The sequence below is a fragment of the Cannabis sativa genome, chromosome 8 (genome assembly GCF_029168945.1).
Source record: "Cannabis sativa cultivar Pink pepper isolate KNU-18-1 chromosome 8, ASM2916894v1, whole genome shotgun sequence".
Classification (NCBI taxonomy): Eukaryota; Viridiplantae; Streptophyta; class Magnoliopsida; order Rosales; family Cannabaceae; genus Cannabis; species Cannabis sativa.
The window spans coordinates 46,913,953-46,937,341 of record NC_083608.1 but is presented as its reverse complement, the minus strand read 5'-3'; the positions used below and the strand labels follow the sequence as shown (position 1 = coordinate 46,937,341).

Here is a 23,389-nt window from a genome sequence, read left to right as displayed (position 1 = left end):
TCACACAAGGACAGTACGTACGTAGCTCTATTTATTTTGACTTGAGGTAGTTTTCTTACTAATTTAGAACATTATAATATAAACACCATTATTGGTCCTTTGAAGAGGCTAGACTAGATCAAATGAAAACTGGTTGGTAGTAGTACACTTGGGTTTATTTTTATATATAAATATAAGGGGGTCAAACACAAATCAATATATCATCTATTTTTTCACTTCACAAGCAAAAGTTTTTGAGAGAGACCCAACACAACACTATAATATTTTGATGGGTTTATTAGGGATATTTTATGGTAGTTCTAAAATTCTAAAATTCTAAAAGCACTTATGTTGTTGGTTGAGTAATCAATGAATTTTTATTTATAAGTTTAAAAAGTTCTTTTAAGAGAAGTTAGTTTTAGTAGTTTTCTAAGAAGTTATAAACAGAAAGTGGAAGTTCAGCCAAACAGGACCATTATTTTAAAATGTAGAAAATGAGACTTATATTGATTTACATGAATAATAATACAAGAACATTTATAATGGAGTACTATAAGAGGTAACTAGATACCTTACGTTATTCTTTTTCTTCATATTTCTTTTAACTATTTTTTAAATTTTTTTATAAAATAACATTTTTGAGAAGAAAACATATATTTTTTAAACTTAATACTTTAAAAATCATAAAAATATATAAAAAAAAAATCATTTATATTTGAGTAAATATAATATTATCTTATTTTTTAAATACTAAATTATACCAATACTTTCATTCCATATTTACCTCAAACAACTCAAATTTATCTCTTATCTTCACTTTTCTTTCCTTACATTTCTCTTCTCTACCACAATGCTAGCATCATTTAACAATATACTTTCGAAACCTACAAAAGAAGAGAGGTGAGAGCATTTAATAGGTATGGGTGGGTGTAGGAGTCGATGAGATATAGTAGTTAGTTGACACTTGGACATGGGTAATGAATGAGGCTTTTCAATGCCACACGCGTAGACAGTTATACTACTTTGTGTTCATTATATGGGTCACTCTTTCACACTTGACTCATTTTCACATCACTTTCTCCTTTACCAAACAACAACACTACTAATTAACTTATTTTATAAAATTCTCTCTATCTATATTATATACATGTTATTTTATGAGGTTCTAGATTTTGACCCATCACAATTCTTCAATTGGTAATTAGTAAAGATTTTTAGAGTACAAGTTTTTTTTTTTGGGCAAATCAATACATTGATAAGAAATTGTAATGTCAACAATAACAATTAACTCCTTGATGCAAAAGGCTTAGGTGGCAATTTTTTAAAACATGTGTACCATATTATATACATCAAATCTAAATATAAACTAATCAAAAATTAAATGGACATTCCTAACAAGAGTGTGTATTGATTCATTTTTATTTATTTTGGTTATTTATATTGTAGTTATTTAAGATATTTTATAAAAATTTTCAAAATTTTATTAACACATAGAAAATATGATTCAAACAGTCTACTTCACACATATATAAAATAAAAAAATAAACCACGTATGCAATAATCTATTTAGACCCTATTTTCGACATGTTAAATTTTTTTTAAGAACGCATCAATATAAACTTCTTTTTAATAAGTACATATTAGAAGCACACTAAACTAAACTAAATTACATTAAAAGAAAAATTAAATTACATAAAGGGTTTGTTCTCAAATATATAAATATAAAACTTGAGTACTAAATAACATTGATTGTTTATTATTATTATTACTTTGCTTTTTAGCAATGGCCATGACCCAACTTCACTTGTTTCATTTAATGCAGTTGACAGCTCTTTGAAACTGACTCTCATTCATTTTTCTTATAACAATAAAACCAACCACCTTTCTATCTATGAAATGAGACCATTCATCAATATCTCTTTAAATCTTTCATTATAATATATAAATAAATATCAATTCCATTTTTTTCTTTTTATTATTATTATTATTCAACAAGTTCACCATTGATTTGAAATGGCCTTTTCTTCAGCCAAGTTTTCCTACCAGAGACTTAAAAATGAAGGTCAAGGAGGTGATGATTATGATTCTGAAGATTATCAAATTCAACAAATAGTAAATAATAGTGAATATCAGATCAAGGGTTTGGGAAGACCAAGGAGTTGGTATAGAAGGTCCAAAAGGGTACCTATTAGAAGAAAATTCAAGCTCAAAATCCCAAGCTTGAGAAGGTTATTAAGAAGAAAATCTAAGTTGGTTTCTTCTGTTAGAGTTTCAATTTCAAATGTTGTAAAGAGATTGAAGGAAAGTCAATCTCATTTGAGTGATCTATTTGCTGGAAACTACATGTTCTTACAGGTCTCTCCTACTTCTTTGAAGTGTCTTAATAAGGCTAGTACCAACAATGTTTATAACCTTAATAATGGCTTTTCTTCAAGGTACCCTCCCAAAATTGCTAACTGAATAATGGGTTTACTTATTATGTTAATATGAGATTTAGTCTATAATAAAAATCTTTTCTTTCTTTATATCTATCTATATATATACTTGTTGTATTTACTGTGTTATTTTTCTTTCACAAAAATGTTGCAGGGTCTTAGATCTACAACTTGGTAGATATAAGCAAAACATATATATTGTATTAGATATAATGTTTCAAAATCATTTATGTAAATTTGATTTGGATTAAGATTTTAGTGATGTTGTATATTGAGTGAGCGTTTTGGATAAGCATAATCACCAATTTTGTTTGCTAAACCAATTATGTTCTTTTTAATTTTATGGCAAAACATTGGATCACTCAACAACGACGTCGTTTTATTTAGGGTAACTACTATTTTCATTTTATATTTTGTAAAAATTATAAAATGAATTCTCTGATTTGTTAAATAATAAAATAGATTTTATATTTTTTAAAATTATACAAATAAGAACTTGATCAACTAATTTTTTATCAAAATAAAATTTAATAATAATCCGACTTAGCGTTGTTATGATAAAATTGGTTAAATTATTTGCATTTGTTCGTGTTAAAATTATTTTCAAGTTGATTATATTAAAAAAAATTGTCAAAATTGAATTCAAGGTTTTATTTATACTATTTTAAAAAATACAGGGTGTACTTTGTTATTTAATAAAATACAATATCTAATCTACATATTCTACAAAACACATGTCCAAAATAGTATTTACACTTTTATTTAATAAATTTTAATTAAATTTGTCTTGTGATTTCTACTAATAATTATGAGGTTTACTAATAAATTCAAAGTAAATATTTATACAAATGAAAAAAGAAATAAAAAATTGTTGTGTAATGATTTTTTAAATCAATATTTTATAGTTTTTGGGGTTAAGTAAATCTTATTAGTCCTTTCCTGTGATCAATTGCTGAATGAAATTTATTAAAATCATACATCATTCTTGTTGAGTTGCTAATTCAACACAATTAATGATGAGCTCTTGATATAGGAACTTCTTATATCATCAATACAATAATAATTATATATAAAAAAACAAAATAAACATATTAATTCATTTTTATAAATATTATGTTATTGTTTTGTCTCGTTGTAATAAAGGTTAATACTATATTTTCTAAAATTTATTGATTGGATAATCTCTTTTGTAAAATAATAAATTAGATCTTGTATTTTTTAAAATAGTACAAAATAGTATTTTGAGTTTAATTTTTGATGATTTTCTTTCTAATATAACAAACTTAAAGACAATTTCTAACACGAACAGATATATAAAATGTACTCAATTTTGTCATAACAATTCTAGATTGAGTTATTATTAATTTTTATTTTGACAAAAAAATTAGTTTATGGTACTATTTTGTATGTTTAATTTGTCATTTAATAAAATAGATGATCCAATTAATAACTTTTACAAAACACAAGATTCAAAATGTATTTACCCTTGTAATAATAGAACATACAATGCCACAACTTATCAATAATATTTTTGATTATCGACCTCTTTGAGTGTATGGTGGTGGTGGTGTTTTCTGAAGCTATTTTAATTTCATAATTTTTATTCAAGAAAGATATAATAATACTTTAGCCAAAATTGTCTCTTGAATCTTACATTGAGCAGGAACACTAAAATTAGTCTTTGCTATTGATTCATCATCACGGGTGGGAGTTTAATCAGCCATTAAGCAGAGAGAATACCACTGGTGTATACGGTAGCTCTGATACTAAGTTTGAAAAGAAGAAAACTGAGAAAATAATAATAAAAAAGAGTAAAACTACAAAGAATAAAATGCTAACTTTGTATTTATAGAGTGTGAAATACAAAAAGAATATTCTAGATGTGTACAACACATACAAAATCGTTTACAATAGATAATATCAAGTATATTCGAACGATACAAAAAGAATTTGTTATGATTTAGGGACCATAAAATCACACAACAATCATTTGCTAACATGGCACTTAAACTTTTGGAGGAGATAAGGATTGGTGACTCAATTTTCGTTTTCTAACACATCCCCCTAAACCTATCTCCAATTGACATGAATGTCCTTAAAGCAGAACGACGACATTTGCAGGAGAAGAACAATCCATGAAAGAGGAGAAAGTAGATCCAAAGATCCATTTCCATTGTCCCACACCAAATCTCACCGAAGCTCGACCAACTTGCACCACTAGAGAAACACAATATGTCCATTGTCCCCACACGAAGACTCACTGAAGTATGACAACCCACTCCACCAACACACCTAAGAACACAACTCTCTATGCCAAGAAATGGTTGGCGACGCCTAGAGAAAGAGAAGAAACCCTAATGAGAATTGAGAGAATTCAATTAGGGTAAATTGTCTATATCTTTCTTTGTAATCAACCGGTTGTATAGGACATCATAAGTCTAAAATGCTACTTTTGAAGACCCATGATAATGAGAAATCAAAATTTCTAGATTAATATTTTTTTAATATTATTTTATTTTATTCTTAAAAATTATGTACTTTTTGATGATTGTGAATATATTTTTTGTAAGTAAGATTCATAAGATATTCTTGTAATTATGTTGTATTTTAAGTACGATGAGTGCTAATTATAATGAGGAAATTACATTATATATCTACTTTACTTCATTTATTTTAATTTTTACCTTTGTTTCTAGATTATTTAAGATATACCCACTTTATAGATGGTGCCCCTATTATATTCCTTAGGCTAATGTAAATTATGTATTAGACTTAAGTAGAAGATGAGAGTATATAGGGGAACTCACTCACAAAAGTGAGTACATTTTAATGAAATATAACACGAGAGTATTTTTATTAAAGGATACAAAAAAGAGGTATTCCTCAACTTATCCCAATTATAATCTCACATTACAATTTTTTCTTTCAACCTCTAGTAGGTCCGAAAATATATTTTGGAATATTATTTTTCAAAGTTCTTTAATAGATGTGTTCATTATGGTTAAAAGGGAATTTTGTTTGGGAAATTTACGAAGATACTGTAATTTTGGTTAACTTTTATAAAAATACTGTCACATGGAAATCTTTTCAAAAATACTGTGTTTTTATAAAACACCAGTAAAACACAAAGCAGAACAACTCAAAACAACAGTAGAATACCTACAAAACACCAGTAAAAACTTAACACAGTATACTGCAGTATGAAACTTATAAAAAATCACAGTAAAAAAGTTAGTATACCATGTAAATTTCCCTTTTGTTTTGGCATATTTGAAAACTATAGGGCTGCAATGAAAACCCAGTCTAAGCGGGTTCAGGCCCAATTAGGCCCAACAGGGAGACTGACTTGCAGAGAAGGGAGGAATAAGGGGTTTGGGAGAGGTTTTCTGGGTTTTGTACGAAGTTGTTCGTACAGATCAGAGAAACAGAGCAACGCCATTGCCATGAGCCTCCTCAAGCTCCTTACTGGTACTCTCTCTTCACCATTTTCAATCTTCTTCGACTCCTTCAATCTCCTAACAACCTGATAATGGTTACGTTTCTCTTTCAGGGCACCACAGGTCACTGGCCCAACACTTTGGCCGCCGATACTTCTCCTCCGCCGCCGCCGCCGCTTCCACGGAGGAATACGCAAAGAGGAATTACGCCAACAATGTTTCCGAGTACAATACCGTTATCGATTCCATCACTGCTCAGAGAAGGTTCTTCTTTTTCTTCTATTTGATCTTTGTTTGGTGAATCTGTGTTGGTTAGAATTAAGAGGAAAATAAGTGATTGGGTTCTTTTTTGGTTTAGGCACTTCTTGTTGAGGGATGTGTATGAGGATATGGTGCTGGACGGTGTACAGCCTACAAGGGACACGTTTCATTCGCTCATTGCTGGAACAATGAAAGGAGCTCGGTTGCAGGATGCTTTCTTCTTCACTGATGAAATGAAGTCTATGGGTTTGGTTCCTGATGTATGTTTACTCAATTCATAAACTCAATTATTCATTTAACAAATGTCAAAATCATTTTTGTTTAAAAGGGATTTTTTCTCCTAAGATTGGAGTTTTCGGTTTGTATATCTTTTTTAAACAAGGACCAGTATACATATCTATGGTTATTCCCCATTTTGGATTTTGTTATATTGTTAGTTCGTTCTGCTATTTTGATAGTAATTGTTATAAGTTTTTGGTTCCCAAATACTGTTGTAGTTTCAAAATATATTTACTTAATGAGCAAAATAAGATTTTTCTATTGAACTTATTGATATCCTGAAAAGGGCAAGAATTGATCATTTTAAATCATATTCTCCTAACTCACTTGCTTGGATGGGCTGCACCTGCACCTGCATATGATTTATATTTTCATGTAATATACGTAAGTTTGGGGATTATACTTCAGTTTTTTTATAGGCAAGGGTTTACACCATGTAATTGCATTCTCTTTACTAGGTGAATTTTTAGATTTCATTAACCAATTTGATGTACATGTATCCATTACTACGAACTCTCCCTGCCCTGGTTTCCATCATTTGTGTTCCTTTGGTTATTGGATTAGGATCAGTTGTAATATAATTTCTTTCGTGTAACAACTTTTGATTAGTGGTCCTTTACATTATAGGTTACATTGTACAACATTTTGATCTCACTTTGTGGAAAGTGCCATAACTCTGATCAGGCAATTCGGGTATGCATCACATATCTTTATTATTTCATTAGTAATTACAGTAATATATTTATGTATCCTCCCGAAACATTGTTTTAGTTGTACCTTTAAATTTACCACTGGCATATAGGTTTTGGAGGATATGAAGATATTCGAAGTTAAGCCAATGGTGCAGTCCTACGTCTGTCTGCTTAATGCATGTGCTGCTGCTGGCCGCTTAGATAGAGTGTATGTTACTTTTTTGCTGACCGAATTTGTAATTACCTGTTATGCTGGTTCATTCTTGCAATTTTAACATGGGAACTCCTGATAGAGGGGATATTTTTTATAATTCATAACTGTATGTTTTATATATGCTTTGTCTGCATTCTGCAACTATCCTTATTAAATGAAGTTCATCAGCCCTCACAGACATTTTCCATTTAAGAGTGAAATGTTTACTTTGATGTGACAGGTATGCCATTATTCGAGATATGACTGCTGCTGGCCTTGGGCTAAATAAGTATTGCTATGCAGGACTTATAACAGCATATAAAAACAAAACACCTGTACCAGAAGATTTTGCATCCAAAGTAAACATTCATCGTCAATTTTCCTTCTAGCTCCATCACTTTCCCCCCTATTTTTAAGAGGTTTTATCTAATATCCAATTCTTTTCCTTCGTTAAGATCATTGAGTTTGTCGAGCGATCAAAAGAGTGGACATCGGTTGAATCATCCAGTGTCTCTGCTGATAATATGATGATGGGTGTCTCTTTAGAGGAGTTATATAATATGCCTACGGCTGATTATGCTCATCGGAGAGGGGGATTTATTAGTAATCAACTGACTATATATCACGTTGCATTTCATGCTTGTGCAGACCTCAAAAATGTCAAGGTGATATTCCTGCTAAATTTAAGCAAAACCACCTATCTTGAGAGCGTCTGTCTCTCTAGTTATGCATAAATTTCTTGTATAAATATCTCTAAGTTTTTCTGATGCATTTTGGCATTATTTGAATGTATTGTCTTTCACAGTTGATGGAGACTCTTTCAGAGATGTTACAGAAGGATGGAAAAGTTCCTGATACATTTATTACGATGCAAATTATGAGGTGAGCGGTATTATTACTATTGGATATTAAACCCTTATGCATATCTTTTTCTCATATCACACAATGTGATTGCATCTGCTTGTTCTTACAGGTCAGTTTTAGTTATGTCAGTGTTATGTTCTGCGTGCCTATCATGCTGTTTCCTATTTATGTTTTATGACTTCTGTTAATTCATTTTGCTTGTTCACTTGTAAATCAACTGTGTTTGCTGCCACCATCTTTTTTACAGGTGCTATTTACACTCTGGGGACCTTGACAATGGTCTAAAAACTTTTGAAGATTACATGAATTCAGGGAGATCTGCTCCAGCTGCGGAGCTATTCGTAGTGAGTTTGACAACAAAATATATTTTTTTGTTATGTTAAAACTTAAGATTACTCTTGTTGTTAAGTTTTTTTTTTCTTAGATTCTACTTGTTTTTAATACATACCCGGGAATAGAACCCCTCGCCCCTCTCTCACACACACCCAACCATTTCAAACAACTGACAAGTAGGGGCGTTGATTCACTGTATGGAAACACTAATTTATTGTATTTTATGTGACTCTAGACTCTTGTGGAGGGAGCCATGCTCGGGTATACTCCCAAGGGAATGCAGATTGCACAAGACACATTGGTATGTTGACTAATTGCATCTTGCTAATCCAGCACAAAAAGAAAATTGCTTCCTTAATTATTACTTTTCTTTGTCAACGGACTTGGTTTGAACTTATTTGTATGGCTTCGTTCTTCAATGTAGGTAAATATGAATTCCAGGGGATTTTTCTTGAGCCCAAAGATGGGAAGTGATCTTCTTCTTCAAGCTGCTGGCGAAAAGGTGTGCCAATAGTAACAGTCTTTATTTCCTGTGTATATACTATATTCTAGTGTCCCTAAAAAAAGCTACACTGATGTAACAACCTCTCCTTTCTATTTTCGCAGACCGGTGGCTATACTATTGCCAACCTTATATGGGACATGATGCAGACCCGCAGAATGACTCCTACATTTCCAGCAGTGCAAGCATATTACAATGGCTTAAAAGTAAGTCTTTTCTGTTGATCAGATCAGTTTGGTTTTCGTTTCATCTTCTAGCAAAATGTTGTATGTAAATCTTATACCACTAGCTGGACTGAGAATTCTTCCACTGTCAATTAGGAAATTATTACCACTAATACCAAACAGGTTGTGGTAAATCTTGATGATTGAGTAGCCGAATTGATGTTGTTTTGAGTTGTGTCATCTAAATCCATGTGTTTCACTTGAACTACCAGACTAATTTGTAACTGTGAATTGCAGACACGTGAGATTCCTGCAGATGATCCTCGCCTTCTTCAGGTTACTCGAATTTATCAGAATCTTCGCGAAAGATTTGGACCCGGACGATCTTAGCTAAGTGATTTATGAAAAGGTGTTTTTTTTTTCTCTTCTTTTTTACTATGCATCTAGTTTGTTGCAGAGAAACATTATCTTTTCATCCTTTAGCAGCAAAGAGAGAAATTTCTTCCCAATTGTAACCTTTAAAAAGGGAAGGCAAAAAGTTGGAAGTTATGGGATAAATATATTTATTGAATTTCAGTTTTGTTGCATTCCATGTTCCAATTTTTGGTCTTTTAATTGGAAAAAGTTGAATAAAATAATTCTCAAGTATATCACTCAACTACTTGTTTGAATTTGTTTGACATTGTTTTTACTTTTATTTTAATCTTTTAACACTTTTCTTTTTAAGACTTATTTTATTTTTATAAAGTGGTAAAATCACCATTGGAAGTTATTTGTGAAAATATAAGAGATCGAAATAGGGATTTCTTTCTTTCACCACAGAAGCTCCTATCTTAAGGGTATGTTAAGTCACACCATAAACCATAGGCACCCAATTTAAATATATAATCTTATTTTTTTTATTGTTATTGTAAAATTAATTTAGTAAAAATTATATTAGTAATTATTAGCTATATAAAGTTCTCGACTAGATTTTTTTTTTTCTTTTTTGGGATCCATATTTTCTTTCTCCCCACCCACTTTACTTTTTCTCTTACCAAACATACATTTTCTTTTTTTTTTTATCTCCATACTTTTCTCTCAAAAAATTTCACTAAATGCAAGTATTTACATAATTTTATAATTATTATTTAAAAAAAAACAAAAAATAAGTTTAGTAATCTATATTGTCGACATCAGACAAACAAATTCCCTCTAAGTTAATTTATTAATTTGAAATTTTGCTTCCTAAACATTAACATGTACTAAATCATGACTTAATTATTGAATTTAAGAATTTTTGTTCAATTTCATTTCAATGATTGTTTATGTACTTAGTTATGCTTTCTAGATTTTAGAAGGAAAAATTTTAATGATTAAAATTAACCAAAAATTAATACAAAACAATATCTATAATAGTGAAATGAAGTTTAGTATGAATTTTGAAATTACAATATAGGAATTACTAATAAGTAACACGTACACCTTGGTATCTAAGAATCTCACCAATAAGCTCTCCTTTACCAGACCCAACATATCTCCCACAAATCTCACCATCTCTTATAAACAAAAAAGTAGGAACTTCAACCACATCCATATCCTTCAAAAAATCCATACAGCTTTCGTTTTCATCCCCATTCATTCTTGCAAAAACCACACTATCAGCCATTTGCTTAGACAGCTTAACAACCGTCGGATACACCTTAACGCACGGTCCACAATGCTTCAAACCCACATCAAGCACGATTAACTTGTGATCGATTTTATGACCGTCGATTAACTTCTCCACGTCATCACGGCAGTGCAGTTGCACCACAGCTGAGTGGTTATCACCGTAGTATAACACGTCTCCCATCAACATGTCTGGACCGATTGCTTCTTCTTCGTGAATCTTCTCCATGCTTTTGTAGAATGTAAAGTGAGGAACTTTATCGATCTTTTCTCTCTCGCAAAGCTCTTTCGTTTTATCTGATTCGTCTCCCATTACCAGTATGAAAACGACGTCGCTACAGCTCCTGCTTAGATCCACCATGAATGGGTAGATTTGGCTGCTTTGTGAGCTGTCTTTTTTCGCGAATTCCACCACCACTAATTTGTTCTTGGCTGCCTTTAGGGCATCGTCGAATTCCTCTGCGCTGTGGACTTTCTGTACCTTTTCGTCGTTTAAGGGCTTTTTCTTAGCTCCGGAAGCGGTTGTGGCTTTTGAAACGACGAAATTGGAACGGTGGGTTTGTTTTAGGGTTTGGGGTTTGGGTTTTGGGGAGGAAGAGGGTAGAATGGGAAATAACAAGGAGTTTGATGAAGTTGTTGTTTTGGGTTTGTGGAGTGTGGAAAGTGATGAAGGTGTTACTCTAGGTAACAAGTTTGTTATGGTTGCCATTGATGATGGAGTGAAGAAGGTTACTTAGTAATGGATATTTGGATTTTGGATTGAAAGAAGAAGTGAGATTTATTACAAACTGTTTCAAAAAGAAATCTAAGTGATGAAACACCACAACCACTCGTTCGGATTGTGGCTCATATTTTCCAACAAGATTGGATTTTTATAGTTAAGGTAAGATTTTTCATTTTTCAAGGAAAAAGACAATAAAATATCCAAATCCATTCCCCTTTCCCTTCTTTATTTATTTTAATTTTGTAAGGAAAAACATTAATTTTTATAAAAATGTATCTTTGGTAAGAGAAAAAATTATGTATTAAAAAATAAAATATCCAAATCCATTCCCCTTTCCCTTCTTTATTTATTTTTTTTTAACGATATTTTATAAAAAAAAAAATAATAAAATAACAAAAAAAAAAAACAACATCGACTTATTATAAAAAAATAATATACAAATAACAAAAAATTAGCATCAAAATAACGATATAAATGTATGTTTTTATTTTATATTAGTTTTTTTTTATCATTCTTATAGGGAAATTTGAATTATTATGCATTTTTTAATACATAATTGGTTTGGAGAATACTTAGTGTAGGTAATTTTTAAAATAAGACAAATTTTTAAAAACCTCCCAAAATAGCCTTGTCAAAATCCCAATCCCTTTCTCTCTCTTCCAGTCAAACTCTCTCTCGGTCCCTCTTCGCTCGATCCCAGCCGCCTCACACAACCACGCCCGACTCCGACTTCGCCCGATCCCAGCCACCTCACACAACCACCGTGCCGTCACCGCCTCACCACCGCCTACGACCCGACCACCGCGAAAGACAGAATTAAAAAAAAAAAAAAAAACACCTCTCGGGTCCGATGGGTCCGATTGGCCCAATATGGTAGCCATCGGACCCTATCGGTCCAATCGGACCTCAACGAATCGGACCATCGAACCCAACCCAACCCATCCCATCGGACCCTATGCATCGGGACCATCGGACCCATCGGACCCAACCCGTCGGACCCATCGGATCTCCTTCTTCCCCAATGGTTTCTCAGATCCGAATCCATGAAATTTTAAAAGAGAAATTTAAAAAATTACCTTAGACATATGCTGTTCTCGGGTCTCCTCCACCGTGCGGCGGTGATGACGGTCGGATAGTGGGTGGGTCTCGGTCGGAGTCGACTAGGCGTGGTGGTTGTGTGAGGTGGCTGGGATCGGGCGAAGTCGGAGTCGGGCGTGGTTGTGTGAGACGGCTGTGATCGGGCGAAGATGGACCGAGAGAGAGTTTGAGTGGAAGAGAGAGAAAGGGATTGGAATTTTGACAAGGCTATTTTGGGGGTTTTTAAAAATTAGTCCTATTTTAAAAATTACCTACACTAAGTGTTCTCCAAACCAATTATGTACTAAAAAAAGCATAATAATTTAAATTTCCCTTCTTATATTCCCAAAGAAACATATTTTTAAAATAAAAATAAAATATCTTTTAAATATCAAAAAGGAGAAAAAGTAGAAAAATTATTGTAAATTGCCTGTATAATAAGAAGGCAATCTTATTCGAGCACTACCAAAAGTCATGACCATGATTTGATCCGGTTTAACACTTCTCATATACAGGGCGGGTGCGGTGATTGCTCCCCCACTCTCATACCTGCTTTGTAAATTTACCCTCATATCCACTTTAATATCCGTTCAAATTAAAGCGGGAGCGGAACAGGAATTACTCGACGGGGGAAGGATTCCTATCAATTACCCATTATATATATATTTTTTTTTAAAAAAAATGATGTCTCAAAGAGAATTTTTTTTTTAAAAAAAATAATCATATAAACTCGGTAAAACAATAAACATAAGTGGAGTATGTATAGTAAATGAAGCTAGTAATACAAAATTGGTAATAAAAAATAATTGGTTAAGTGTCATTTTTTTAAAAGCAATTAAGTGTAATTATTAATATGCATCACCGTAGGTATTTTCATGAAAATTAAAATGTCTCATTACTATAATCAATAAAAAGTCTAAAACATGAAATTATTTTAATTGTAGTAATTATGATTTTAAAACTTAAATATATACATATATCATATTGGTGCAGGTATTTATTCTCCCGCTCTCACCCCGTTTCTGACTCGGGTATAAACATTTAAATTCATACCCGCCCAGCCCCCGAAAGTCGACCCCTGCCCCGCCCCATTAGGGGTGAGTACCCGAACCCACAGGTATAATTGCCATTAGCTTTAGCTACACCTGAATCAACCACTTCCTCAAACCTAAAACCCTACTAACAATAGGTAAAAGAATGTAGTTGTTATTGCTAACTTGAGCTTTCTTTCATTGAGTAAGATACAACAACGCATACGATACAATACAATTCTTTGTATCTATGTTCGAACTATTGTTGGTCATATTTCTCTTTATCACGAAATCGAAGAAGCTATACAAGGGTTTTGTCGGGTCTGCTCATACGGTACCTAATCATATGGTATCCAAGCTAAGTAGTTCTCTGAATTCAGTATGAATTCGAGATCCTCCGGTTCAACAAAGAACATAATTCCTGAATTTCTACTCTAATCAAGATCGAGAAAAAGAAGTTTTACGCGTGTATTTAATATTATTTTTGGTCATGTAAACTATTTAAAAATTCTAAAGTGACTTTTGATACCAACATGTACGATCATATATAACAATAAAAATTAAACTAAAAAATTATGTTACTTATAATATGTCAGTTGAAAAAAAAATTATGTGATCCATGTATCCTTAATATGTCACTTGACAAAAATTAAGAAAAGGATATATATATTTGATATTTTAATTAATTACAACATATATTAAAATAATAAATATAAACATAATACTAGTTTTAATAATTAAATTAGTTAAAATCCCATTAGTGTAATTATGATTGTAGCTAGTAATTAAAAGTTAAAATACTATAATAAAAAAAAGACTAATTCTTCAAAATAAAAAACTGAAAATCAAATTAAATAGAGTAATTTGTGGTATAAATGCTTAAGTTTAACTTTTAGTTGCAAATAAATATCTAAGTTTAATTTTTGGCGGTAATAAAATCTAAGCTAATTAAGATTCCCCTGAACTTTGACATGTACCAAATCATGCCCCCTGAACTTTTTTGGCCGTTAAAAACTCCTCTTGAACTATTGAGATTGTTAGATTTAAGTACTTTTGTCTAATTTCATTTAATTTTACTGTTTCAGTGATTGTTTAAGTTTTTACTGTTATTTAACTGTTGTTTTTAGTTGTTTTGTTTTGTGTTCTACTGTTGTTTTATAAAAACACAATATTTTTGAAAAAAATTCCGTGTACCAGTATTTTTTGTAAAAGTTAACTAAAATTCGAGTATTTTTTTTTTCATGTAAGTTTTCCTTAAATTAATGCAAATCCTATTAAAAAAAAGGTTAATTAAGATTTTTGCTCCCTGAATTTTAACATATACCAAATCATGCCCTTTGAACTTTTAAGGTCGTTAAAAATGCCCCTGAACTATTGAGATTGTTAGATTTAAAGACTTTTGTCTAATTTTAGTAAAACAATCTAACATGGATGAAAGTTTAGGGGCATGATTTAGTACATGTCAAAGTTCGAGGGACATAATTTGGTAGATATCAAAATCTGAGGAGCATAATTTTTTTTTTGAGAGATGAGGAGCATGATTTAATATATAACAATCACTAAAATAATAAAATTAAATGAAATTAGAGAAAAATGCTTAAATCCAACATTCTCAATAGTTCAGGAGCATTTCAACAACCTTTAAAATTCAGGATAGATGTCAAAGTTCAGTGCGAAAATCCTAAAAAAAAAATAAATAAACCAAAGCCCTAAAACCGAACTCTCATCGTTTTTATTCTTCTTCCTTGTTTTCTTCTCAGGTAACAGCGTCTTCTCAGGCGACGGGGTTGAGGTCTTCTCTTCACTGGTGCTCGGATCCAAAAGCCCTTAAAACGAAAATCAATTTCAGTTTAAATTCGTAATTTTCACTTTCTCCACCGTTCGCCGCCCTTCCTTCTCACCTCCGAATACCATCTCCGTTGACTCGCGCACCTCCTTCCCAGCTGCCCAGTCCACTCTTAACTCCGGATCTCCCTCTCCTCTTGTGTTCGTTGCCATATAAGGTATTACTCTACTGAGCTTTGGGTTTGAATCTGCTCTAGTCTGTTTGTTGAATATAAATCATTTCGATAGTAAACACTGAATTTGATTACATGAAGGACGTCAAGACATATCTTCTAGATATTTTTTTTTTTTTTGTAAGAAGGTAGTTAAGTTTTGATCTTGTGCTCAATGAAAATATTACAAATGCCTTTGAAAATATGCATTTGCATTGAAGAACACTTGTGCTGTCAAATGCACATTAATCTTGGTGATTAGCTTAGCTTAGAATTTTTGAGTGAACAACTCTATATTGTGGTGCATTGTAGACCACTACTAAGGAAAAGAAGAGGTTAAGAAAAAGGGATGCAAATCAGAGTATGGGAATTGTAAACATGTCTAATTGTGTATGGAGCATTGCTCTCTCTTTATTCTATGTTTGGTAAGGAGGAAAAATGAGAGGAAAGAAATCAGATGATGGGAAAGTGAAAAGAAAAGATAAGATGAGGTTGTTTGTTAAGAATGAAAAATGGAAGGAGAATTTTGGTGTGAAACCCACCAAAGTTTTTCTCCTAGAGAAAACTCTCCAACAATTTAGTATAAGCAAAGTGACAAAAATATTTTTACAAAGAAAATATTAATACTTTTTTTTTAAAAAAAAAAACAACAAGGAAAGAGATATGTTTTAATTTCTTTCTTTCTAATTTTCTATCCCTTGTAGATTTTCTTTCTTTCCTATTTTCTTTCATTGCTACCAAACATATGCTTAAAGTATGTTCCTTTGCTCTATTTGTTGCTTCAAAATTGCCTAAAGGAGTGAAATTGATATTACCAAATCCCTCCAGAAAGACAGTATTACCAAGATATGTACCACTGACTTGTTTTAGATGTATTCTGAAAAATCCTTGTCCTATATTGGATATTGGTGTATGATAGTGCTAAACATCATAAATTACTTGATATATTATCTGCAAATAATTTTACTTTCATGTCTTTTACAGCTGTGTTTTCAATTGAGAAGTGGTGTTATCTAGCTGTTAATGAATCAGTGAAAAAAGGAGCGAAAATGGTGGTAGTTCGATCTCAAAAATGGGGCTATGTTCGAATCATTGCGGGCACTATTTTTGGTGGCATTCTTGGCTTCTATGTCATGGACCGGCTAGAGAAGAACTACAAGGAGAAGATGAATGAGAGACTAAGAAAGTACGAGCAAGAAATGAAGAAGAAAGAGGAGAAGATGGAAGAGTCTCTGTAATTGTTTCTGGTAGTTGCTGAGCAATTGTCAGAAGAAAGACAACTCAATATTGAATTTTGTTTGTCTTTCATTTATAGACTATTGTTGAAGAAATGCCTAATAATCAAGTTTTCAAAATCTCCACAAATTCAGCACTGTCGAATCGATGGTTCATTATCGGGTAAAAGGGGCTCATTTGGTTTGTTTCTATGCTACAAGCTCGTCGTTTTAGAACCATTTGAGTTAAGAATTCTGAAGTCAAACTTATAACATGTAAAGTTATCAAAACGTCTGAATTTGATGCCAGAAACTTGGTCTCTATTTTTGGGGAAATTTTCTCATGAATTCCTCCAGAACTGCTGTGTTCGCCACTTTTGGCCTGATTCTGTTAGGAATTATGATGCTGCTTTGTTAAGTCGGTTTTTTGTGGCATTTTTGGCTCAGTTAAAGCTTCGATTCATCTATGTCATCTTGAAATATATTTTTCCTTGTTTTGTTTTTGGTTTATATTTTAGGCTAGAGTTACTTATTAATCTTGCCTTCTGTAATTACTTTGTCCCCAAATGATAAACCGGGTGGAGACGAAATCACACTCCCTGTTTTGACGGGATCCGTTTAGTATTTTATTTTATTTTTCTAGTAATATTTTATATTTTATAATTTATGTTTATATTTTTTTTTAGTATATTAGTATCATTTTTATGAAATTTAAATTGTGTTTTGAATAATAATTATGTTATTGAATAATAAATAATTTTTAATAATTAAATTTTTATATAGTTTAATATTTTTATATATTTAAATTTTTATTATAAATTTTATTTTTTTATTATGAGATTTCCCGTTCCGTCTAAGCTCCTATTAAGGGATTTCTCACCCTATCTCGATGGAAAATAAACGGATATGAGGATTAAAATTCTCAATGAGGATGGGGATTTCTCGCCCGTCTCCACTCCTATTAAGGGATTTCTTGCCTCATCATCTATTGGATAGAAACGATCAAATCCAATAGTTTATTGGATCGGTTCGGTTGAGCCTACGATATTGGATTGGATCGGTTGGAAAAATCTAATATCTAATGTGTAATTGGATTGAATCTGGATGGGTCTAAAAATATTGGATGTGATCTAATGAACAACCCTAGTTTGATTTATATTAAATTTAGGGATTATTTCACAAATATACAAAACAACAAAAAAATTACAAAAATACGGTTCACAGAATTTTAAATATTTTTACGATTTTTTTAATTTTGTTTACAGAAAATACAGTCTTTTTATGTTATAGTCTTATTAATTTATTGTTAATTTTTGCAATTTATAGTTATTTTTTGTTGTTATTTTGATATTATTTTCATATTACTTTTATGTAGTTTTCGTGTTATTTTTATTAAAAATTGTAAAATTGTAAAAAAAAAATCATAAAAATATAATTTTTTTTTTTAAAAAATGTTATCTCATATAATTATCCCAATTAATAATAGGAAATTTTGATGCCAAATGCCAATATCCCATAATTTACAAATATATATATATAATAAATAAATAAATTTCTTATATTTAAAAATAAAAACAAATTAAAGTGAAAAACCCTAACTAAACCCTTTCTCAATCTCACGTCTCTCCCTCGTCTCTCTCGGCTACGGCAAGCCACAACAGCACGCAGCGGCTGCGACAGGACCACCGGTTACATACGCCGACAATAGTGCAGCTTAGACCAAAAGGTCAGTTCTTACATTATGTTTCTAATGTAAACGAAACAGAACTGTCCGTACCCGAATATCTCTTAGTTGCAATAAGTTTTGATCTATTGTTTGGCATTTAGAGACTGGTTTTTATGAATGATAGTTTATGTATTGATTTCAAATTTGAAAATTGGTTTGCTTTCCTCAACTCGTAGTCATAACCGAGTGAAAAATCGTATTTTAAGGGATGATTGGATTAGAAGGGAAACAATGCAATTATACATGTTTAATTGAGATTTGAAGTTTGTAATGAACTGAAATTTACGTTGGCCAATTAGTTTCCCGTTATTAATGGAGGTCTTGGTGGCCTCGTCTTCTGTTGACGCCGGCATCAGCTGCTGGGACATTCAAACCGGCGCAGAGCAGCTCCGTTACAAGTCATGCGTGTCCCCATCTCATGGCCTTGTCTGTGTTGGTCGAAGCTTCCTAGCGTCCTCTCAGCTCCGCGAGGCCAAAACCGCATCTGGTTCTATTTTCTACTGGTCTTGGACAAAGGTTTCTTCCTCTTTTACTCGTTCTGTGTGGATAAGCTCTTTGATTAATTGTCTTTGAATTTTCACTCTAAAGTAGTATTGGGTGGCTGTTCCTTTTTTATTTTGCAGCCTCAAGTCGAAGTTAAGAGTTTTCCAGCAGAACAGATAGGGCCGCTTGCTGCTAACACCGAAGGGACTTATATTGTCGGGGGAGGTTTGTCTGGAGATATTTATTTGTGGGAGGTAAATGTTCTTGTTCTTTGTTTGAGTATGAATTCGTAACATGATTTTAACTGGGTTTTACATGTATATTGATGTATAATTAAAATGTATTATTTTCCAGGTTGCTAGTGGTAAACTGCTTAGGAAATGGAATGCTCATTATCTGGGTGTTAGTTGCTTGGTGTTTTCTGACGATGACTCACTACTTATATCCGGGTCTATGGATGGGAATATTAGAGTTTGGTCTCTTTTAATGTATGATGTTTTGTCTAGTGGCTCTAATTTTGTTTACGTTGTTTGGACTTAGACCCTGCTTAAAACAAAGTTCATGTCTCTTGACAAATTAATTAGGATTTTTGATGATTACCGAAGACAACAAGCACCTTTTGCATATGAATACAACTTTATGGAGCACTCATCTCGTGTAACAGATATCAAAGTGGGATATGGAGGCGCCAACGCAGATATGGTGTCCGCTTCAAAGGATAAAACATGTAAGGTACGACATGATCTTCAACAAATTGTAAATAGTGTGCTAATTTATTTCGTATGGTATGATCGATTTATGTTGTCAAATGGGTTTGTGTTGATGTTGGATATGGTACACATTTTTTATGCTGTCTTTTTTTCTATAAAGATGTGAATGCAAAACAAGTTAGTTGGTTGCTGAAATTAATTTGGGATGGGTGACTATAGTCTGTACTCTATGCTTTCTAAATTATTAAATATAATAGTGCTCAATTTTAAGCTCTAATGATAATTTGTAATTTATGCTGTGTACAGTATGTCCATTTGGCTAATCTTATTTTATGGTTTTGTCAATGGCATTTTCATACATTCGATTGTTCTCAACCTTTTAAGTTTGTGTTTATCTTTGGCTGTACATTTTATTAGGTCTGGAGCTTATCAAAAGGGAAATTACTAAGAAGTATTGTGTTTCCATCAGAGATTGAAGCAATTGTAATAGATCCTGCTGAACGTGTTTTTTATGCTGGCAGTAGCGATGGCAACATATATGTTGCTGCACTTCATACTGAGATCCCATCTAGCAAAAATCATGGGCTATATATCATAGGCTCATTTCCTAATCAAAGGTTTGTCTCAAAAAGATTAAATCTTTATGTTTACATACTTTTCTTTTCTTAAATAGTCATTTGTTTACGTACTTTTCTTTTCTTAAATAGTCATTTGTACTAGAGCCTATTATTTCATTCAGCTGACAACATTATGTTCTAAACATTCAAACAGCAAGGTGAATTGCTTGGAATACAGCACAAGTAGAAATATATTGATTTCTGGATCAGATGATGGCTGGGTTCGGCTTTGGAATGTTAGTTCTCGTAAAACCATTGGCAAGTTCAGACATGAAAAAGGTAGATTTGTTTTGTACTTTCTTTTTTTGAAGGTGTAACACGATATTTATTTATTTTTCCAGTGCTTACGTATCTTTGTGTATGGTTGTTTCATATTTTTGCAGTTTAAGCTTTAAGTTTCTTTTATTTGACTTGGAACAGGATGTTCATTGTGCTAAATGAATGCACCATTTAGATAACTGCCAATCATTATAGGCACGTAGGAGTTCATTCCACATGGTTTACAGAATATTTTATTAGAGCATGTTTACATTTTCTACTGTGAACTAAAATCTCTAACCTTTTCTACTGTGAAGTAGTATCTGAGCTTTTTCATGGACTTCTTCTCTGTTTAGAATTTGTTAATTAATCTCATAGTTATTGGTGTTTTACATCGAGTAATAATACTTTTTCCCCCTCTGTTATTAAATTGTTGGGATTACCTGTATTAGGCCTTAACCTGTATTGCATTTATTATGTTAATCTTTTTTAGATCTAGATGAAGATTATACAATTCTAAAGTTTCAATGTATGCTATGCTGCAGGTCCTGTTAATAATATTGTTATTGTTAGACAGCCATATACATGTTCACAAACATCCAATCGAAAGCGCGGATCATTATTACCGCCTTTGGAAAAATATGTAAATTCAACTGACGACGAAGATACAGATACTAAAACTGTCATTAATTTCCAGAAGACAATCGGGGATTCTATGGATGCCACATACCTCAGCTCTTTTGTGGTTAATAATCAAATCAAAGAACTTCAGGTTTTATTTCTTGGCTTAAACATTGATTTACTGATACTGATCAATAATGTTATTCTCCCGTGCCCTTTCAAACCGCTTCTCTTGACTTGTTCCTTTTGTTTAATCATCTTAGCAACAAGGTTCCGCCAGTTCTGAAATGGAGATGGAGAGACTAAAGCATGACAACAAAAAATCGGTGCAAACTATTCAGCAGTGGAAGAAAATGTATGGAAATTTGCATCAGTTTTGTGTAAATGAGCTCTTGGAGGAAGGTGCAGAACCTTGCAAACTTGTGGGTTGCTCGAACAAGGGCTGAGGTTTGAGACCTCGGTTTCCTAATCCCAAAATATTGTGGGGTTAGGCGGGAGCTGTGCATAAGTTGGAAAGTTCCCGGCTTAGGCGCAGCTCTTAAATTTTGCTTGAGTTATTTTTTAACAATGTTAGTTATAAGAAGTACATGGTTGTAGAATGAATGTTCCTTATTTATAATTGTTTTAAAACTTTAACAATGGCATGTTTTACCACCCAATTGAGAAGGGTCTTTTTTTGTATTTTTTCCACTTTGGCCTCGTTAATTATGGGAGACATTTTTATGATAATATAGTAATTTTTATTGTTTATAATAATATGTTTGCTAAATTTGAAGTTTTATTTGATGGTGGAGAAAGATTATTACTTTATTTGATTCAGCGTTTTAGTTTAGAGCATGAGCATTGTTCAATCTCATATATTAGCAAATTAAGCTTGACACTAACCAAATAACTTGTATGTATGAGATCCAAATTGAAGTGTAGTTACTGAACTTTGATATGTAATAGTTCTTGTCTCCCAAGAGCATTAACTATAGTGTAGCTTAAAATATTGCTAATCAAAAAGTAGGATTAATTAAAATTAAAAAAAAAAATATTAGTTTTAGTAAATTGACAAGATTTGTTACCTCATGTAAACACTGTATTTGTCTTATTTTTTTAATCCATTTATTTATTTTAATTGGTTGGAGTAGTTTATAAATTAATTTTAAAAAATAATAGAGTTTCAAGTAGAGTTGTGCAAAAATGATCTAATCTAATAATAAACCGACATCCAATAAACTCGACCGACCGATCCAATCCAATAACCATCTATTAACATTCAACATTAAAATTAAAAAATATATTATATTTGCACCCCATAAAATTATAAATACACCCTATTATTGAAAATAAAATATAAACTTAAATAATTTTTAAAAATTACTCTTAATATTTTTTTAACATTTTTTCATCACATTATTTTATGTTAGTTTCAATGCTTATTTTGATTTCATTTTTATAATTTTTCTAACTCATGTATATATATATTTTTTATTTTTTTTTAAAAAAATTTCATATAATTTTTTTGTCATAATTTATAAACTATAATTTAATTTTATTTGATAGGTATATTTTTTAAGAATATAAATTGAAAGAAAAAAGTTAAAAATAATTAAAGATATAAATTTTAAGGAAATTCTATAATGCACCCCCTTAAAATGGATATATTGATGCACCCTTATCTGTTTTAGCACCCGAAAGAATTTTTTAGTCAAATTTTTTTTCATGGTCATACACGTTATAGTTATTTAAGACATCCTGCAAAATTTTAAGAAATTTGGAAAAGTTTAACATGTCGAAAAATAAGTTCAAACAGTGTATTGTACATGTGACTATTTTATTTTATACGCGTGTAAAATAGACCGTTTGAACATTGTATTCTATATTGTAAATTATTCTGAATTTCTTAAAATTTTGTAGGTTATCTTAAATAGCTATAACGTACATGAATATGAAAAAAAAATTAGACTAAAAAATTCTTCAAGATGCCGAAACAAGTCAATGATGCATCAGTACATCCCTTTAAAATAGTGCATTGTAGAATTACCCTAAATTTTATATAAAATAAAAATTATTAAAATGAGGTATACTTTATAAATTTTTGAAATGTAAATAAAATTTTCCAATTAAATATGTAATTATTTTTTTTAAAAATCTTGG

General features: G+C 31.5%; 5 protein-coding genes across 5 annotated transcripts; 4 read left to right on the top strand and 1 right to left on the bottom strand.

Annotated features, from left to right (window-relative positions):
- The first annotated feature begins 1,771 nt into the window (after positions 1–1,771).
- LOC133030342 (uncharacterized) lies at positions 1,772–2,683 on the top strand. The gene has a single exon (XM_061103021.1). The coding sequence runs from the start codon at positions 1,993–1,995 to the stop codon at positions 2,437–2,439; it is 447 nt and encodes a 148-aa protein (XP_060959004.1). The 5' UTR covers positions 1,772–1,992; the 3' UTR covers positions 2,440–2,683.
- A 3,006-nt stretch (positions 2,684–5,689) lies between these two features.
- Positions 5,690–11,538, top strand: LOC115700824 (pentatricopeptide repeat-containing protein At4g35850, mitochondrial). The gene is made up of 13 exons (XM_030628486.2): positions 5,690–5,882; positions 5,965–6,115; positions 6,210–6,372; positions 7,019–7,084; positions 7,194–7,291; positions 7,518–7,635; positions 7,732–7,941; positions 8,082–8,158; positions 8,388–8,484; positions 8,709–8,774; positions 8,898–8,975; positions 9,080–9,181; positions 9,437–11,538. The coding sequence occupies exons 1-13, from the start codon at positions 5,705–5,707 to the stop codon at positions 9,527–9,529; spliced, it is 1,497 nt and encodes a 498-aa protein (XP_030484346.2). The 5' UTR covers positions 5,690–5,704; the 3' UTR covers positions 9,530–11,538.
- On the bottom strand, positions 10,512–11,498 carry LOC115700030 (thioredoxin-like protein CDSP32, chloroplastic). Its single transcript, XM_030627582.2, has one exon. The coding sequence runs from the start codon at positions 11,496–11,498 to the stop codon at positions 10,584–10,586; it is 915 nt and encodes a 304-aa protein (XP_030483442.2). The 3' UTR covers positions 10,512–10,583.
- A 3,750-nt stretch (positions 11,539–15,288) lies between the features above and the next one.
- On the top strand, positions 15,289–17,250 carry LOC115701447 (uncharacterized). Its single transcript, XM_030629248.2, has 2 exons — positions 15,289–15,624; positions 16,603–17,250. The coding sequence occupies exon 2, from the start codon at positions 16,668–16,670 to the stop codon at positions 16,854–16,856; it is 189 nt and encodes a 62-aa protein (XP_030485108.1). The 5' UTR covers positions 15,289–15,624; positions 16,603–16,667; the 3' UTR covers positions 16,857–17,250.
- A 1,147-nt stretch (positions 17,251–18,397) lies between these two features.
- Positions 18,398–22,028, top strand: LOC115701308 (protein ROOT INITIATION DEFECTIVE 3). The gene is made up of 9 exons (XM_030629063.2): positions 18,398–18,558; positions 18,858–19,074; positions 19,182–19,295; positions 19,396–19,529; positions 19,626–19,773; positions 20,169–20,368; positions 20,523–20,647; positions 21,172–21,398; positions 21,511–22,028. Exons 2-9 carry the CDS (start codon positions 18,871–18,873, stop codon positions 21,691–21,693), a joined length of 1,335 nt encoding a protein of 444 aa, XP_030484923.1. The 5' UTR covers positions 18,398–18,558; positions 18,858–18,870; the 3' UTR covers positions 21,694–22,028.
- The last annotated feature ends 1,361 nt before the right edge of the window (positions 22,029–23,389 follow it).

What these genes read in the sequence shown, in the direction of transcription:
- LOC133030342 (XM_061103021.1), top strand. Translation starts at nt 1,993, where the DNA reads ATGGCCTTTTCTTCAGCCAAGTTTTCCTACCAGAGACTTAAAAATGAA.
- LOC115700824 (XM_030628486.2), top strand. Translation starts at nt 5,705, where the DNA reads ATGAAAACCCAGTCTAAGCGGGTTCAGGCCCAATTAGGCCCAACAGGG. An exon ending in CCTCCTCAAGCTCCTTACTG is followed by an intron (nt 5,883 to 5,964) that starts GTACTCTCTCTT and finishes TTTCTCTTTCAG; the next exon opens with GGCACCACAGGTCACTGGCC. An exon ending in CAGCTGCGGAGCTATTCGTA is followed by an intron (nt 8,485 to 8,708) that starts GTGAGTTTGACA and finishes ATGTGACTCTAG; the next exon opens with ACTCTTGTGGAGGGAGCCAT.
- LOC115700030 (XM_030627582.2), bottom strand. Translation starts at nt 11,498, where the DNA reads ATGGCAACCATAACAAACTTGTTACCTAGAGTAACACCTTCATCACTT.
- LOC115701447 (XM_030629248.2), top strand. Translation starts at nt 16,668, where the DNA reads ATGGTGGTAGTTCGATCTCAAAAATGGGGCTATGTTCGAATCATTGCG.
- LOC115701308 (XM_030629063.2), top strand. Translation starts at nt 18,871, where the DNA reads ATGGAGGTCTTGGTGGCCTCGTCTTCTGTTGACGCCGGCATCAGCTGC. An exon ending in GGCTCATTTCCTAATCAAAG is followed by an intron (nt 20,369 to 20,522) that starts GTTTGTCTCAAA and finishes ACATTCAAACAG; the next exon opens with CAAGGTGAATTGCTTGGAAT. An exon ending in CAAGTTCAGACATGAAAAAG is followed by an intron (nt 20,648 to 21,171) that starts GTAGATTTGTTT and finishes GCTATGCTGCAG; the next exon opens with GTCCTGTTAATAATATTGTT.